The sequence below is a fragment of the Aethalodelphis obliquidens genome, unplaced genomic scaffold (genome assembly GCF_003676395.1).
Source record: "Aethalodelphis obliquidens isolate GAN/ISIS:26980383/991018 unplaced genomic scaffold, ASM367639v1 scaffold17, whole genome shotgun sequence".
NCBI lineage: Eukaryota > Metazoa > Chordata > Mammalia > Artiodactyla > Delphinidae > Aethalodelphis > Aethalodelphis obliquidens.
The window spans coordinates 29,296,501-29,316,121 of NW_020837961.1; the positions used below are offsets into that span (position 1 = coordinate 29,296,501).

The 19,621-nt window shown below is 40.0% G+C and overlaps 1 protein-coding gene across 3 annotated transcripts in view; it reads right to left on the reverse strand.

The window, feature by feature from the left end:
• LRBA (LPS responsive beige-like anchor protein) overlaps positions 1 to 19,621 on the reverse strand; it is a 736,343-nt gene that overhangs the window by 639,725 nt on the left and 76,997 nt on the right. For all 3 annotated transcript variants that reach the window (XM_027117137.1, XM_027117135.1, XM_027117138.1), the window contains exon 5: positions 7,188 to 7,283. In XM_027117137.1, coding sequence (XP_026972938.1) covers positions 7,188 to 7,283 — 96 coding nt within the window. The remainder of the gene's footprint in view (positions 1 to 7,187; positions 7,284 to 19,621) is intronic.

The window sequence follows — 19,621 nt, forward strand, 5'->3', positions numbered from 1 at the left end:
GTAAAACTGTCACTGTTTGCAGATGACATGATACTATACATAGAGAATCCTAAAAATGCCACCAGAAAACTACTAGAGCTAATCAATGAATTTGGTAAAGCTGCAGGACACAAAATTAATGCACAGAAATCTCTTGCATTCCTATACACTAATGATGAAAAATCTGAAAGAGAAATTAAGGAAACACTCCAATTTACCACTGCAACAAAAAGAATAAAATACCTAGGAATAAACCTACCTAGGGAGACAAAAGACCTGTATGCAGAAAACTATAAGACACTGATGAAAGAAATTAAAGATGTTACCAACAGATAGAGAGATATACCATGTTCTTGAATTGGAAGAATCAATATTGTGAAAATGACTATACTACCCAAAACAATCTACAGATTCAATGCAATCCCTATCAAATTACCAATGGAATTTTTTACGGAACTAGAACAAAAAATCTTAAAATGTGTTTGGAGACACAAAGGACACCAAATAGCCAAAGCAGTCTTCAGGGTAAAAAACGGAGCTGGAGGAATCAGACTCCCAGACTTCACACTATACTACAAAGCTACAGTAATCAAGACAGTATGGTACTGGCACAAAAACAGAAACATAGATCAATGGAACAGGATAGAAAGCCCAGAGATAAACCCACGCACCTATGGTCAACTAATCTATGACAAAGGAGGCAAGGTTATACAATGGATAAAAGACAGCCTCTTCAATAAGTGGTGCTGGGAAAACTGGACAGCTACATGTAAAAGAATGAAATTAGAACACTCCCTAACACCATACACAAAAATAATCTCAGGAGAGGACTGGGGTTGGCGGCATGAACACAGCCTGCAGGGGTTTAGTGCACCATGGCTAGCCGGGAGGGAGTCTGGGGAAAACTCTGGACCTGCCGAAGAGGCAAGAGACTTTTTCTTCCCTCTCTGTTTCCTGGTGCGCGAGGAGAGGGGATTAAGAGTGCTGCTTAAAGGAGCTCCAGAGAAGAGCGCGAGCCGCAGCTAAAAGCACGAACCCCAGAAACGACCATGAGACACTAAGGTTGCTTCTGCCGCCACCAAGAAGCCTGTGTGCGAGCACAGGTCACTATCCACACCCCCTTTCTGGGGAGCCTGGGCAGACCACCACTGCCAGTGTCCCGGAATCCAGGGACAACTTCCCCGGGAGAACGCATGGCGCGCCTCAGGCTGGTGCAACATCACGCCAGTCTCTGCCGCCGCAGGCTCGCCCCACACTCCGTGCCCCTCCCTCCCCCCGGCCTGACTGAATCAGAGTCCCCGAAGCAGCTGCTCTTTTAACCCCGTCCTGTCTGAGTGAAGAACAGACGCCCTCCAGCGACCTAAACGCAGACGCGGGGCCAAATCCAAAGCTGAGACCCTGGGAGCTGTGAGAACAAAGAAGAGAAAAGAAATCTCTCCCAGCGGCCTCAAAAGCAGCGGATTAAAGCTCCACAATCAACTTGATGTACCCTGCATCTGTGGAATACATGAACAGACAACGAATCATCCCAAATTGAGGGGATGGACTTTGAGAGCATGATTTATGATTTTCTCCCCTTTTCCTCTTTTTGAGAGTGTGTATGTGTATGCTTCTGTGTGAGATTTTGTCTATATAGCTTTGCTTCACCATTTGTCCTAGGGTTCAATCCATCCGTTTTCTTTTTTTTAATTTTTTTTCTTAATAATTATTTTTTATTTAAATAACTTTATTTTATTTTACTTTATCTTCTTTCATTCTTTCTTTCTTTCCTTCCTTCCCTCCTTTAGACAACGAATCATCCCAAATTGAGGAGGTGGACTTTGAGAGCAAGATTTATGATTTTTTCCCCTTTTCCTTTTTGTGAGTGTGTATGTGCATGCTTCTGTGTGAGATTTTGTCTGTATAGCTTTGCTTCCACCATTTGTCCTAGGGTTCTATCTGTCCCTTCTTTTTTAAATTTTTTTCTTCATAATTATTTTTTATTTTAATAACTTTATTATATTTTATCTCACTTTATTTTATTTTACTTTATCTTCTGTCTTTCTTTCTTTTTTCCTTCCTTCCCTCCTTCCTTCCTTCCTTCCTCCCTCCCTCCCTACCTCCCTCCCTCCTTCCTTTCTTTCTTTCTTTCTTTCTACTTCTACTAATTCTTTCTTTCTACTTTTTCTCCCTTTTATTCTGAGCCGTGTGGATGAAAGGCTCTTGCTGCTGCAGCCAGGAGTCAGTGCTGTGCCTCTTAGGTGGGAGAAACAACTTCAGGACACTGGTCCACAAGAGACCTCCCAGCTCCACATAATATCAAACGGCAAAAATCTCCCAGAGATCTCCATCTCAACACCAGCACCCAGCTTCACTCAACGACCAGCAAGCTACAGTGCTGGACACCCTATGCCAAACAACTAGCAAGACAGGAACACAACCACACCCATTAGCAGAGAGGCTGCCTAAAATCATAATAAGTCCACAGACACCCCAAAACACACCACCAGACGTGGAGCTACCAACCAGAAAGACAAGATCCAGCCTCATCCACCAGAACACAGGCACTAGTCCCCTCCACCAGGAAGCCGACACAACCTACTGAACCAACCTTAGCCACTGGGGACAGACACCAAAAACAACGGGAACTACAAACCTGCAGCCTGCAAAAAGGAGACCCCAAACACAGTAAGATAAGCAAAATGAGAAGACAGAAAAACACAGCAGATGAAGGAGCAAGATAAAAACCCACCAGCCCTAACAAATGAAGAGGAAATAGGCAGTCTACCTGAAAAAGAATTCAGAATAATGAGAGTAAAGATGATCCAAAATCTTGGAAATAGAATAGAGAAAATGCAAGAAACATTTAACAAGGACCTACAAGAACTAAAGATGAAACAAGCAACAATGAACAACACAATAATTGAAATTAAAAATACTCTAGATGGGATCAATAGCAGAATAACTGAGGCAGAAGAACGGATAAGTGACCTGGAAGATAAAATAGTGGAAATAACTACTGCAGAGCAGAATAAAGAAAAAAGAATGAAAAGAACTGAGGACAGTCTCAGAGACCTCTGGGACAACATCAAACGCACCAACATTCCAATTATAGGGATTCCAGAAGAAGAAGAGAAAAAGAAAGGGACTGAGAAAATATTTGAAGAGATTATAGTTGAAAACTTCCCTAATATGGGAAAAGAAATAGTTAATCAAGTCCAGGAAGCACATAGAGTCCCATACAAGATAAATCAAAGGAGAAATACGCCAAGACACATATTAATCAAACTGTCAAAAATTAAATACAAAGAAAACATATTAAAATCAGCAAGGGAGGGCTTCCCTGGTGGCGCAGTGGATGAGAGTCCGCCTGCCAATGGAGGGGACACAGGTTCGTGCCCCGGTCTGGGAAGATCCCACATGATGCGGAGCGTCTGGGCCCGTGAGCCACGGCTGCTGAGCCTGCGCATCCATAGCCTGTGCTCCACAACAGGAGAGGCCACAACAGTGAGAGGCCCGCGTACCGCAAAAAAAAAAAAAGTAATGAAGCAGTGATACATACTACAACATGAATGGATCTTGTAAACAGTAGTGGTAAGTAGAAAAAGCCTATCACAAAAGTCCAGACATCACATGATTCCACTTGCATGAACTGTCCAGAAGAGACAAATCCATACAGACAGAAAGTAGAACAGCAGTTGCCTAGGTCTGGGAGTCTGCAGTGAAATGTGTCCAGTGACTGCTAAGGAATGCAGGGTTTCTTCTGGGTGTGATGAAAATGTCTAAAATTGATTGTGATAATGGTTACACAGCTTGGTGAACACACTTAACCATTCACTGCACACTTTAAATGAATGAATCATATGATATGGGGATTATAAATCAATAAAGCTGTTAAAAAAAGATCATACTACAAAGTTTTTGTTTTCTTGTTATTTATAATTTACAATAATTACTGTTACTTATAATTAACAATTTCTTGTTATTATAATTTACGTAGGCATTTCTGTCGACATCATACATACACATATATTCTTTTATATGTATAAGATATTCCAAAAAACATGAAAAAATCATAGAGCCAAATTTATGTAATAACACAATTGATACTTCAAGAGGCTGATTTAAACTGAATGTTGGGGACTTCCCTGGTGGCGCAGTGGTTAAGACTGCAAGCTCCCAATGTAGGGGGCGTGGTTCAATCCCTGGCCAGAGATTAGATCCCACATGCATGACGCAACTAAGAGTTTGCATGCCACAACTAAGGAACCAGCAAGCCGCAACTAAAGAGCCCACAAACCGCAACTAAGGAGGCTGACTGCCACAACTAAGGATCCCACATGCCGCAACTAAGAAGCCCACCTGCCACAACTATGAGCCAGCGCAATCAAATAAACAAATAAAAAAAAATAAAGTAAAATAAAATGAATGTTGCAATAAGAAAAAAAAATTAAAAAGTACATATTCACTGCATACATATGCTCTCTCTCACTGAAACATGAGAGTAGAGGATATGAAAGCTTTCTAAAACTAATTTACCCATAAATACTTTAAGTTCCCTTTAAAAGCTATGTTTAAGGGAAAAAATGAGTCACTAAATATATTTAAAACACCTTTTCTCTGAAAGTTCCAAAAGCTGTGTAGTTGAACTGCCCCACTTTCAAGATACATATAAGTAAATAGAATGGACACATTACTATCTCAAAGAATTATAAATAATAAAGTTATAACATGCGTGAAAAAGAGATTAATCTCATGAGAATACTTTATTTTTTAAAGGGAACCCTCTTGCACTGTTGGTGGGAATGTAAATGGATACAGCCACTATGGAGAACAGTATGGAGGTTCCTTAAAAAACTAAAAATAGAATTACCATAAGACTCAGCAATCCCACTACTGGGCATATACCCTGAGAAAACCATATTTAAAAAAGAGACATGTCCCACAATGTTCACTGCAGCACTATTTACAATAGTCAGGACATGGAAGCAACCTAAGTGTCCATCGACAGAGGAATGGATAAAGCAGATGTGGCACATACATACAGTGGAATATTACTCAGCCATAAAAAGAAACAAGATTGAGTTATTTGTAATGAGGTAAATGGACCTAGAGTCTGTCATACAGAGTGAAGTAAGTCAGAAAAAGAAAAACAAATACCGTATGCTAACACATATATATGGAATCTAAAAAAAACAAAAAACTGGTTCTGAAGAACCTAGGGGCAGGACAGAAATAAAGACGCAGACGTAGAGAATGGACTTGAGGACACAGGGAGGGGGAAGGGTAAACTGGGACGAAGTGAGAGACTAGCACTGACATATATACACTACCAAATGTAAAATAGATAGCTAGTGGGAAGCAGCCGCATAGCACAGGGAGATCAGCTCAGTACGTTGTGACCACCTAGATGGGTGGGATAGGGAGGGTGGGAGGGAGGCATAAGAGGGAGGGGATATGGGGGTATATGTATACATACAGCTGATTCACTTTGTTATACAGCAGAAACTAACACAACATTGTAAAGCAATTACACTCCAATAAAGATGTTTTTAAAAAACTATATATTTAAATATATATATTTAAAGGGTGGATCTGGATATGTTTTTCTCTTATTTATTTATTTATTTATTTATGGCTGCACTTGGTCCTCGTTGCTGCGCACAGGCTTTCTCTAGTTACAGCGAGCAAGGACTACTCTTCGTTGTGGCGCACGGGCTTCTTATCGCAGTGTCTTCTCTTGTTGCAGAGTACAGGCTACAGGTGTGTGGGTTTGGTGGTTGTGGCACATGGGCTCAGTAGCTGTGGCTTGCAGGCTCTAGAGCGCAGGCTCAGTAGTTGTGGCGCACGGGCTTAGCTGCTCTGCAGCATGTGGGATCTTCCCACACCAGGGCTCGAACCTGTGTCACCTGGTAGGCAGATTCTTAACCACTGCGCCACCAGGGAAGTCCCAAGAATACTTTTTTATGTTGGAGACAAACGATAAGCTCAATGCCAACAGAGTACAATTATTCTAGGAAGCTTCAAATCTAAAATGGTTATTAAGGAAAAATTATAAAGAAAAAAATAATACGAGCAATAAAACTTTACAAAAAAAACTGTGTATTTTGTGTGAAGCATTCAAATATCACAAATATCTTTTCAAAACACTCTCTTCTTTCTGCAGGTATTGCCTGGCTACATAGGGGCCACAAGCAAGTAGGATATTATGAGAACAAAAGTAAAAAATGAATAAAAGGTAACCTCAGAAGAAGAATAGGCTGAAATATCTTCAAAAAATGGATGCTTGTAACAGGCACACCAATGTCATAATGAAGTAAAAAAGCTTCCATAAATAATACATATACATTATATAATGTAATCCTATAATATTTTGAAACATTACAGATATTACTGCCATACATAACTGTCTTATTTATAAACTGATTAACAGATTACAAGAATGCTGAGATTGATATTATATGGAAACACACAGGTTAGAAAAACTTGCCTAGAAAGTTTCCAAGAGTAACTCTCAGGTGCAAAAGAAACAGGAATCAGGAAATGTAAGGCTAAAGAAAGATCTTCAGAAAGATAAAACTGAAAGTGTTACACATAAATTTCTTTTTTTTTTAACATCTTTATTGGAGTATAATTGCTTTACAATGGTGTGTTAGTTTCTGCTTTATAACAAAGTGAATCAGCTATACGTATACATATATCTCCATAGCTCCTCCCTCTTGCATCTCCCTCCCACCCTCCCTATCCCACCCCTCTAGGTGGTCACAAAGCACGGAGCTGATCTCCCTGTGCTATGTGGCTGCTTCCCACTAGCTATCTATTTTACGTTTGGTAGTGTATATATGTCCATGCCACTCTCTCACTTCGTTCGTCCCAACTTACCCTTCCCCCTCCCCGTGTCCTCAAGTCCATAAATTTCCGTTTGAGAATGCAAAGATAAAATTCATAAGACAAAATGGCTTATGTTAAAAAGAATTGGGTTCTTATTCCACTGAGGCCCCAAGGGGTGAGTGGACAGCTTTCTTAACTTCTTAGAGTCTCTATTTCTTCACCTCTAAAACAGTCAGGAAAAAGTAACATGCACAATTGCTGTAAAGATTAAGTTAGGCTGTGCAAGGAAGTTTCTCCCTAACACAGAACCTGTCAGGAGTGTTTACAGGGCCATACTTGCAGGAAGCAAAAGAAAGAAAAAAGAACTTCAAGTGATTTCCTCGTTAAGATTTACTTACTGCAGCACTCTTTCCTGGAAAGTTGAAAAAGGCATCCGGACCATACTTCTGTGGTATGTGCTTTAACACAGACAGCAACTTTCCAGCATGTGGAGGCTATGAAAATAATCAACAATTCATTAACCACATTATTCACCATAAAACAAAAATACCTACTTTTAGTACAGACATACTTTAATATATCCCCTAATAACTAAATAATTCTGTAAGCTAAAAAGCATATAAAATAACCTCCTTAAAAGAAGGTTATTTTCAACTACCTTAAAGAAATGAACAATGCACTCTATGCCATTTTTTTTATGAGGCGTTGGATAAATATGAGCCAACAGCATTTGACACATAACTCTTCACACTACAGCAAAAACGACCTTTTAAAATTACAAACTACATCAACCCACCACCCATCCCTTTTTAAAGCACTTTTTAATTTCACCAGAAAATAATGCTTACCAAGTCCCACTGTTAAAGGCACTTTAAAAACAATAAAATATTTTAGCCTCATAACCACACTAGGGGTTATTTTCACTCCATTTTGCAAAGGAGGAATCTGAGTCAGAGGAACATGTCCAAGGTCATACAGGTAGTAAGTGACAAGGATAGGATAAGAATTCAGTCTGACTCCAGAGTCCATGCTTTTCATTACTACACTTTCACTGTTACATTATTCTATCTCTCCTATAGCTTCCCACTGTCTTTAAAATAAAGACCAAAATCCCTAACATGGCCCACAAGATAGTTTACATACCTCCTTAACCTCTTTTGCCTCTCTCTGCACTCTATCCACAATGCCTTCTCTGTCTTCTTCCCATAATAGGGCCTGAGCACAAGCTATTCCTTCTGCTTAAAATGTTCTCACTAGGCCTATTCCCCCCTCCCCAGCCTCCTCCACCTTAACTAAATAAATCTTACCCATCCATTGAAGTTCATCTTAATGATCACTTCTCAGGGCAGTCTTCCCTGACCTCTGAGAATGGATCAAATCTCCCTATCACATTTCATTCTACAAAATATCTCTACTATACAGCATGTATAAAAGTTGTAACATTACAATTATTCGATTAATGCCTCTTTGACCCACAAGTCTCCTCTAATACATTAAACAACCAAGAGCTAAAACGAAAAGGCACATTTACATTTAGGAAAAGCAAAGGACAATCAGATATACCTTATCATTTCAATCAGTTTAGAAAGTGTAGTACATTCCTCTTAAAAGTTAAAAGTTCAAAACAGTGTCAAACTACAAGTGAAATCATTGGCTTGCCTTCATCTTATCTGGTAGCTGCTCTAAATTATCATTAATAACTATCTAAAAGAGTTTGGCAACCTTTTACCTAAATGTTAAGTGGAAAGCTTCATTCGTAAGTGATCAAGAAACTTTCAATTAACCACACTGTTCAATTATAAAAGTGTAATAACAAGTTATTACAATCACAATGATTTTTTAAAATAAATTCTAAAATGAAATCATCAAAAATAATATGCAGTCAAAAATAAAAATATAACTTTGTAGCATTTCTAGAGAAATCAATCCTCAAAATTTCCTTTTCTATAAACCAATCAAAAAGCATACATTAAGACAAGCACTTAATCCACAGATACTGCTAGGGGGCTGTATACTAAGAAAGCCTTTCAGAAAATAATTCAAGAGTCTTTAAAAATGTTCACCCATTGATACACTATTTCCACATATAAAAATATGTGCTAAAGTAATAATCAAAAAAGCAGACACAGATTTAGATACAGGGATTTTTCACTGCACTGATATGATAGCAAAAGCTACATAAGCTCTGAGCAAGGCCCTGCTCTTGTTTTATTAATAGTTCATTATTTTTTTCCCTCCCATAAGCAGCTACATTAACATGCTTAATCTTTTTATATGTGTTCCTTTAAAAATGTGTTTTTGTCTGCCTATACTTAAAATTTAAATGATGTTGGGTTAGATATATCATTCTATTTCTTACTTTCTTCCTGCTTTTTGGTATCTATTCTTATTACTCTGTTCATTAATTCTAACTGCTATATAATAATCTATTCTATGCATCCAATAGATTTTACCTATCTATTCTCCTAAAGATAAACACATGTTGACAATTCACTGCCATCAAAACTAATGCTTCAGGGCTTCCCTGGTGGCGCAGTGGTTGAGAGTCTGCCTGCCAATGCAGGGGACGCAGGTTCGAGCCCCGGTCCGGGAAGATCCCACATGCCGCAGAGTTGCTGGGCCCGTGAGCCATGGCCGCTGAGCCTGCGCGTCTAGAGCCTGTGCTCCGCGACGGGAGAGGCCACAACAGTGAGAGGCCCAAGTACCGCAAAAAAAAAAAAAAAAAAAAACTAATGCTTCAGTGAACATCCTCATACATATTTCCTTACAGAACTATGTGAGAATTTCTTGGAACACGCACTCAGGAGCAAACTACTAATTCACTGGATATGGGTATAATTTAAGTGACTAACTAGTACTAGATTACTCTTGAGGTTGGCTCCATTGGTGTTCATTCCAACCAGTAGCACACAGCTTTAAAATAACTCTATCTCTCCAATTATACTTGCTATTATCCAACTCTATAATTCTTAATACAAATGATGTAAGGTGACATATCAATACTGCTTTCATTTGAACATCTCTAATTATTAGTGATTTAGTGTTTATTTGATTATGGGATTTCTCTCTCTGTAAACAGATATCTGTTCATAACCTTTCCTATTTTCTTATAGTTTTCTATATTCACCAATATAACAAAAAATGTTTTAATTACATATTCAGAATACATAAATTATTTGAATATAAATCAAAACCAAAATCAAACCAGTATACTTCTTCTTCTGGACATGACACAGTAACAGGACCTATACTTTCCAACTCACCATAATCAACTTGAAAACTGGACAAAATGTATGAAACTAAAACTGTTTTCACACTAGCTCAAGACTGTGATCCTTGAGAAAGGGAAACAAAATGAGGCATGAGATTACCCACACTTTCTACCTGCAGTCAATTTCCTTATCACATATCATTGCACAGGGAGAAGAAGACCAAACAGAACTTGAAATTCTCATTGAGCTGATGAGGCAGAAATTAGAGGATGGGTAGTCTGAGGTGGACAGAAACTTCAGGGCAGAGTACTACACAGGAAGGACCTATGCAGAGAAGAAACTCCAGAAATCTGCACTGACCCTTTGGCATAATACCAAACTGTTCATTTCTACCTTAAAACTCAACAAGGTGGGGTAGCCAAGATTTTGACAGCCATCAGTCAAAGAATTCCCAGAGCAAATATAGAGCCAGGAATTGCTGAGACCCTACTAGGCACTACGGAGAGATCACAGTCTTGCTTGCCTCATGTCTGAGACTTAGGGTCATTCACAAAGACCCTAGAAAAGTCAGGCCAGAATAAGGCTGCCCTAATAATAAGCCCTGGAGTAACAGCCTAGATTGGCTGACCAAAAAAACTTTTAAACTAGCCTGAAAGAATAAAGTTAATCCACAAGCAACTTACCTGCCTGCAAAAACAGTCTAACAATCTTAAAAGAACTATGACAGAATCCAGCACTCAACAGGGAATAACTCACTATGACTAACATCACTATGTCTAAAATCACTAGTATAAAACAGGAAAATAGGGCTTCCCTAGTGGTGCAGTGGTTGAGAGTCCGCATGCCGATGCAGGGGACACGAGTTCGTGCCCCGCTCTGGGAAGATCCCACACGCCGCGGAGCGGCTGGGCCCGTGAGCCATGGCCGCTGAGACTGAGTGTCGTCCGGAGCCTGTGCTCCGCAACGGGAGAGGCCACGACAGTGATAGGACCATGTACCACAAAAAAAAAACAAATACACACAAAAAAAACAGGAAAATATGACCTACAAGTAAAAGCAGAATGAGTGAGCAAAAAACTGACCTAGAAAATGACAGAGATGACAGAATTAGTGGATGAGAACATTAAAGCAACTATTAATATGCTGCCATCTCTCAATGATTTAAAGGAAAACAAGAATGAGGGAACAAATGAAAGATATTAAAAAGAACCAAATAGAATTGACAGAGATTAAAAGTATCTGAAATCTGAAAATTTTAATGGCTGTTAACACATTACAGAAGAAAAGATCAACTGCCTTAAAAATATAGCAATAAAAGCAATCTAAAATGAAGCACAGGGACTTCCCTGGTGGCACAGTGGTTAAGAATCTGCCTGCCAATGCAGGGGACATGGGTTCGAACCCTTGTCCAGGAAGATCCCACATGCTATGGAGCAACTAAGCCCATGAGCCACAACTACTGAAACCCAACGTGCCTAAAGCCTGTGCTCCACAACAAGAGAAGCCACTGCAATGAGAAGCCTGTGCACCGCAACAAAGAGTAGCTCCCACTCACCGCCAACTAGAGAAAGCCCGGGCGCAGCAACCAAGACCCAATGCAGCCAATAAATAAATAAATAAATTTATTTATTTAAAAATCAATAAAATAAAATGAAGCACAAAGAGAAAACACTAAAAAAAATGTGAACAGATCTCAGTGACCCAAGGGGCACTACCAAGAAGATTAAAAAACATGTAACTGGAGTCCCAGAAGGAGGGGGAGAGGGACAAAATAATGATATTTGAAGAAATAATTATCAAAATGTTCCCAAATTTGATGAAAATTATAAGCCCACAGATGCAAGAACCCCTAATAAGGATAAATACAAGGTAAACCACACCAAGAAACATAATAAAATCACTGCAAACCTTAAAAGCAGGCAGAGAACTAGAGTTCAATACAAAGAAGCTAAAGAGTACAATCATTTTAATACAATAAATTAGAGTGTACAATTGCAGAGCACAAATTTAGATACACTTAAACAGAGGCAGATTAAGGATCAGCTGGCTGAGTAGTTGCTGCAGGCAATGATTTCTAAAGAGCTCTAAAATAAGCCTAGAAATGCAACAAAAACGGAGAAAATATTTACTAGTATTCCTCTAAGGCATAAGTAACTAAACAGTAGGAAGAAACAGTTTGATAAGGCACCTGGAGTTCAAAATCAGTTGACCACTACCACCCATTGCAAAGGACCAGGAAATTGCATCTAAAGAGGGCGGAGCCAATTAGCACAGTGCTTTTGTTCAGTGAGTGGGTTATTCAAGTTTAAACTACTCAGACTGATACAAAGAGAAGCTAGATGCTGCTACCCAACATTTTTATTTCTCTGTCCTTACCCTTTTCCTCTAATTTAATGTTGAATTTTTATGTTGAATTTTAAAATATTGAAATTTTAAAAAAATAAAAATTATTTAAAACATTTGAGGAAGGACCAAATTACCAACCTGCCTGGAACACCCAGTTCTCTTCGTCCACACCTGTGTCAGGTGATGGCAAAAGTAGCTGTGGGGGGGGGGGGGGGGAAGGGGGAGATGGCGGAAGAGTAAGACGCGGAGATCACCTTCCTCCCCACAAATACACCAGAAATACATCTACACGTGGAACAACTCCTAAAGAACACCTACTGAACACTGGCAGAAGTCCTCAGACCTCCCAAAAGGCAAGAAACTCCCCCACGTACCTGGGTAGGGCAAAAGAAAAAAGAATAAACAGAGAAAACAGAACAGGGACGGGACCTGCACCAGTGGGAGGGAGATGTGAAAGAGGAAAGGTTTCCACACACTAGGAAGCCCCTTCGCGGGTGGAGACTGCGGGTGGCGGAGGGGGGGAAGTTTCGGAGCCGCCTAGGAGAGCGCAGCAACAGGGGTGTGGAGGGCAAAGCGGAGAGATTCCCGCACAAAGGATCGGTGCCGACCACCACTCACCAGCCCGAGAGACTTGTCTGCTCACCCGCCGGGGCGGGTGGGGCTGGGAGCTGAGGCTCGGGCTTCGGTCGGAGCGCCGGGAGAGGACTGGGGCTGGTGGCGGAAACACAGCCTGCAGGGGGTTAGTGCACCACGCCTAACCGGGAGGGAGTCCGGGGAAAAGTCTGGACCTGCCGAAGAGGCAAGAGACGTTTTCTTCTCTCTTTGTTTCCTGGTGCACAAGGAGAGGGGATTAAGAACGCTGCTTAAAGGACCTCCAGAGACGGACATGAGCCGCGGCTAAAAGCACGGACCCCAGAGACGGGCATGAGACGCTAAGGCTGCTGCTGCCGCCACCAAGAAGCCTGTGTGCGAGCACACGTCACTATCCACACCCCCCTTCCGGGAAGCCTGTGCAGCCCACCATTGCCAGGGTCCCGGGATCCAGGGAGAACTTCCCCAGGAGAACGCACGGCGCGCCTCAGGCTGGTGAAACGTCCCGCTGGCCTCTGCCGCCGCAGGCCCGCCCCGCATCTGCACCCCTCCCTCTCCCCGGCCTGAGTGAGCCAGAGCCCCCGAAGCAGCTGCTCCTTTAACCCCGTGCTGTCTGCGCGAAGAAAAGATGCCCTCCGGCAACCTACACGCAGAGGCAGGGGCAAATCCAAAACTGAGCCCCGGGAGCTGTGCGAACAAAGAAGAGAAAGGGAAATCTCTCCCAGCAGCCTCAGAAGCAGCGGATTAAAGCTCCACAACCAACTTGATGTACCCTGCATCTGTGGAATACCTGAATAGACAATGAATCATCCCAAATTGAGGAGGTGGACTTTGAGAGAAAGATTTATTATTTTTTTCCCCTTTTCCTCTTTCTGTGAGTGTGTATGTGTATGCTTCTTTGTGAGATTTTGTCTCTATACCTTTGCTTTCACCATTTCTCCTAGGGTTCTTTGCGTCCTTTTTTTTTTTTTCTTGTAAAAAAATTTTTTTTCTTAATAATTACTTTTATTTTAATAACTTTATTTTACTTTATCCTCTTTCTTTCTTTCTTTTTCTTTCCTTCTACCTTTTCTCCCTTTTATTCTGAGCTGTGTGGATGAAAGGCTCTTGGTGCTGCAGCAAGGAGTCAGTGCTGTGCCTCTGAGGTGTTAGAACCAACTTCAGGACACAGGTCCACAAGAGACCTCCCAGCTCCACATAATATCAAATGGTGAAAATCTTCCAGAGATCTCCATCTCAACGCTAAGATCCAGTTCCACTCAATGACCAGCAAGCTACAGTGCTGGACACCCTATGCCAAACAACTAGCAAGACAGGAACACAACCCCACCCATTAGCAGAGAGGCTGCCTAAAATCATAATAAGTCCACAGACACCCAAAACACACCACCAGATGTGGAGCTGCCAACCAGAAAGACAAGATCCAGCCTCATCCACCAGAACACAGGCACTAGTCCCCTCCACCAGGAAGCCTACACAACCCACTGAACCAACTTTAGCCACTGGGGACAGACACCAAAAACAATGGGAACTATGAACCTGCAGCCTGCAAAAAGGAGACCCCAAACACAGTAAGATAAGAAAAATGAGAAGAGAGAAAAACAAACAGCAGATAAAGAAGCAAAACAAAACCCCACCAGATCTAACAAATAAAGAGGAAACAGGCAGTCTACCTGAAAAAGAATTCAGAATAATGGAAGTAAAGATGATCCAAAATCTTGGATATAGAATAGAGAAAATGCAAGAAACATTTAACAAGGACCTACAAGAACTAAAGATGAAACAAGAAACGATGAACAACACAATAATTGAAATTAAAAATACTCTAGATGGGATCAATAGCAGAATAACTGAGGCAGAAGAACGGATAAGTGACCTGGAAGATAAAATAGTGGAAATAACTACTGCAGAGCAGAATAAAGAAAAAAGAATGTAAAGAACTGAGGACAGTCTCACAGACCTCTGGGACAACATTAAACAAACCAACATTTGAATTATAGGGGTTCCAGAAGAAGATGAGAAAAAGAAGGGGACTGAGAAAATATTTGAAGAGATCATAGATGAAAACTTCCCTAATATGGAAAAGGAAATAGTTAATCAAGTCCAGGAAGCACAGAGAGTCCCATACAGGATAAATCCAAGGAGAAACATGCCAAGACACATATTAATCAAACTGTCAAAAATTAAATACAAAGAAAACATATTAAAAGCAGCAAGGGAAAAACAACAACACAAAAGGGAATCCCCATAAGGTTAACAGTTGATCTTTCAGCAGAAACTCTGCAAGCCAGAACGGACTGGCAGGACATATTTAAAGTGATGAAGGAGAAAAACCTACAGTCAATATTGCTCTACCCAGCAAGGATCTCATTCATATTTGATGGAGAAATTAAAACCTTTACAGACAAGCAAGAGCTAACACAGTTCAGCACCACAAAACCAGCTTTACAACACATGCTAAAGGAACTTCTCTAGGCAAGAAACACAAGATAGGGAAAAGACCAACAATAACAAACCCAAAACAATTAAGAATATGGGACTAGGACCATACATATCGATAATTACCTTAAATGTAAATGGATTAAATGCTCCCACCAAAAGACACAGACTGGCTGAATGTATACAAAACAAGACCCATATAAATGCTGTCTACAACAGGCCCACTTCAGACCTAGAGACACATACAGACTGAAAGTAAGGGGATGGAAAAAGATATTCCATGCAAGTGGAAACCAAAAGAAAGTTGGAGTAGAAATTCTCATATCAGACAAAATAGACTTTAAAAGAAAGACTATTAGAAGAGACAAAGGACACTACATAATGATCAAGGGATCAATCCAAGAAGATATAACAACTGTAAATATTTATGCACCCAACATAGGAGCACCTCAATACATAAGGCAAATGCTAACAGCCAGAAAAGCGGAAATCGACAGTAACACATTCATAGTAGGGGCCTTTACCACCCCACTTTCACCAATGGACAGATCATCCAAAATGAAAATAAATAAGGAAGCACAAGCTTTAAATGATACATTAAACAAGTTGGACTTAATTGATATTTATAGGACATTCCATCCAAAAACAACAGAATACACATTTTTCTCAAGTGCTCGTGGAACATTCTCCAGGATAGATCATATCTTGGGTCACAAATCAAGTCTTGGTAAATTTAAGAAAATTGAAATTGTATCAAGTGTCTTTTCCGACCACAATGCTATGACACTAGATATCAATTACAGGAAAAGATCTGTAAAAACTACAAACACATGGAGGCTAAACAATACACTACTTAATAACGAAGTGATCACTGAAGAAATCAAAGAGGAAATCAAAAAATACCTAGAAACAAATGACAATGGAGACACGACGACCCGAAACCTATGGGATGCAGCAAAAGCAGTTCTAAGAGGGAAGTTTATAGCAATACAATCCTACCTTAAGAAAGAGGAAACATCTCGAATAAACAGCCTAACCTTACACGTAAAGCAATTAGAGAAAGAAGCACAAAAAACATCCAAAGTTAGCAGAAGGAAAGAAATCATAAATATGAGATCAGAAATAAATGAAAAAGAAATGAAAGAAACGATAGCAAAGATCAATAAAACTCAAAGCTGCTTCTTTGAGAAGATAAACAAAATTGATAAACCATTAGCCAGACTCATCAAGAAAAAAAGGGAGAAGACTCAAATCAACAGAATTAGAAATGAAAAAGAGGAAGTAACAACTGACACTGTAGAAATACAAAAGATCATGAGAGATTACTACAAGCAACTCTATGCCAATAAAAAGGACAACCTGGAATAAATGGACAAATTCTTAGAAATGCACAACATGCCAAGACTGAATCAGGAAGAAACAGAAAATATGAACAGACCAAACACAAGCACTGAAACTGAAACTGTGGTTAAAAATCTTCCAACAAACAAAAGCCCAGGACCAGATGGCTTCACAGGTGAATTCTATCAAACATTTAGAGAAGAGATAACACCTATCCTTCTCAAACTCTTCCAAAATATAGCAGAGGGAGGAACACCCCCAAACTCATTCTACGAGGCCACTATTACCCTGATACCAAAACCAAACAAAGATGTCACAAAGAAAGAAAACTACACACCAATATCACTGATGAACACAGATGCAAAAATCCTCACCAAAATACTAGCAAACAGAATCCAACAGCACATTAAAAGGATCATACACCATGATCAAGTGGGGTTTGTTCCAGGAATGCAAGGATTCTGCAATATAGGCAAACCAATCAACGTGATACACCATATTAACAAACTGAAGGAGAAAAACCACATGATCATCTCAATAGATGCAGAGAAAGCTTTCGACAAAATTCAACACCCATTTATGATAAAAACCCTGCAGAAAGTAGGCATAGAGGGAACGTTCCTCAACATAATAAAGGCCATATATGACAAACCCACAGCCAACATCGTCCTCAATGGTGAAAAACTGAAAGCATTTCCACTAGGATCAGGAACAAGACAAGGTTGCCCACTCTCACCACTAGTATTCAACATAGTTTTGGAAGTTTTAGCCACAGCAATCAGAGAAGAAAAGGAAATAAAAGGAATCCAAATCGGAAAAGAAGAAGTAAAGCTGTCACTGTTTGCAGATGACATATTATACATAGAGAATCCTAAGGATGCTACCAGAAAAATACTAGAGCTAATCAGTGAATTTTTGAAAGTAGCAGGATACAAAATTAACGCACAGAAATCTCTTGCATTCCTATACACTAATGATGAAAAATCTGAAAGTGAAATCAAGAAAACACTCCCATTTACCATCACAACAAAAGGAATAAAATATCTAGGAATAAACCTACCTAAGGAGACAAAACACCTGTATGCAGAAAATTATAGGACACTGATGAAAGAAATTAAAGATGATACAAATAGATGGAGAGATATACCACGTTCTTGGATTGGAAGAATCAACATTCTGAAAATGACTCTACTACCCAAAGCAATCTACAGATTCAATGCAATCCCTATCAAGCTACCACTGGCATTTTTCACAGAACTAGAACAAAAAATTTCACAATCTGTATGGAATCACAAAGACCCCGAATAGCCAAAGCAATCTTGAGGACGAAAAACGGACCTGGAGGAATCAGGCTCCCTGACTTCAGACTAAACTACAAAGCTACAGTAATCAAGACAGTATGGTACTGGCACAAAAACAGAAACATAGATCAATGGAACAGGATAGAAAGCCCAGAGATAAACGCATGCACATATGGTCACCTATCTTTGATAAAGTAGGCAGGACTGTACAGTGGAGAAAGGACAGCCTCTTCAATAAGTGGTGCTGGGAATACTGGACAGGTACATGTAAAAGTATGAGATTAGAACACTCCGTAACACCATACACAAAAATAAGCTCAAAATGGATTAAAGACCTAAATGTAAGGCCAGAAACTATCAAACTCTTAGAGGAAAACATAGGCAGAACACTCTATGACATAAATCACAGCAAGATCCTTTTTGACCCACCTCCTAGAGATGTGGAACTAAAAACAAAAATAAACAAATGGGACCTAATGAAACTTCAAAGCTTTTGCACAGCAAAGGAAACCATAAACAAGACCGAAAGACAACCCTCAGAATGGGAGAAAATATTTGTAAATGAAGCAACTGACAAAAGATTAATCTCCAAAATTTATAAGCAGCTCATGCAGCTCAATACCAAAAAAAGAAACAACCCAATACAAAAATGGGCAGAAGACCTAAATAGACATTTCTCCACAGCAGATGTACAGATTGCCAACAAACACATGAAAGAATGCTCAACATCATTAATCATTAGAGAAATGCAAATCAAAACTACAATGAGGTATCACCTCACACCAGTCAGAACGGCCATCATCAAAAAGTCTACAAACAATAAATGCTGGAGAGGGCATGGAGAAAAGGGAACCCTCTTGCACTGCTGGTGGGAATGTGACTTGGTACAGCCACTGTGGAGAACAGTATGGAGGTTCCTTAAAAAACTACAAATAGAACTACCATATGACCCAGCAATCCCACTACTGGGCATATACCCTGGGAAACCATAATTCAAAAGAGTCATGTACCAAAATGTTCATTGCAGCTCTATTTACAATAGATGGAAAAAACCTAAGTGTCCATCATCAGATGAATGGATAAAGAAGATGTGGCATATATATACAATGGAATATTACTCAGCCATAAAAAGAAACGAAATTGAGTTATTTGTAGTGAGATGGATGGACCTAGAGTCTGTCATACAGAGTGAAGTAAGTCAGAAAGAGAAAGATAAATACCGTATGCTAACACATATATATGGAATTTAAGAAAAAAAAAATGTCATGAAGAACCTAGGGGTAAGACGGGAATAAAGACACAGACCTATTAGAGAATGGACTTGAGGATATGGGGAGGGGGAAGGGTAAGCTGTGACAAAGTGACAGAGTGGCATGGACATATATACACTACCAAACGTAAAATAGATAGCTAGTGGGAAGCAGCCACATAGCACAGGGAGATCAGCTCGGTGCTTTGTGACCACCTGGATGGGTGGGATAGGGAGGGTGGGAGGGACGGAGACGCAAGAGGGAGGAGATATGGGAACATATGTATATGTATAAATGATTTACTTTGTTATAAAGCAGAAACTAACACACCATTGTAAAGCAATTATACTCC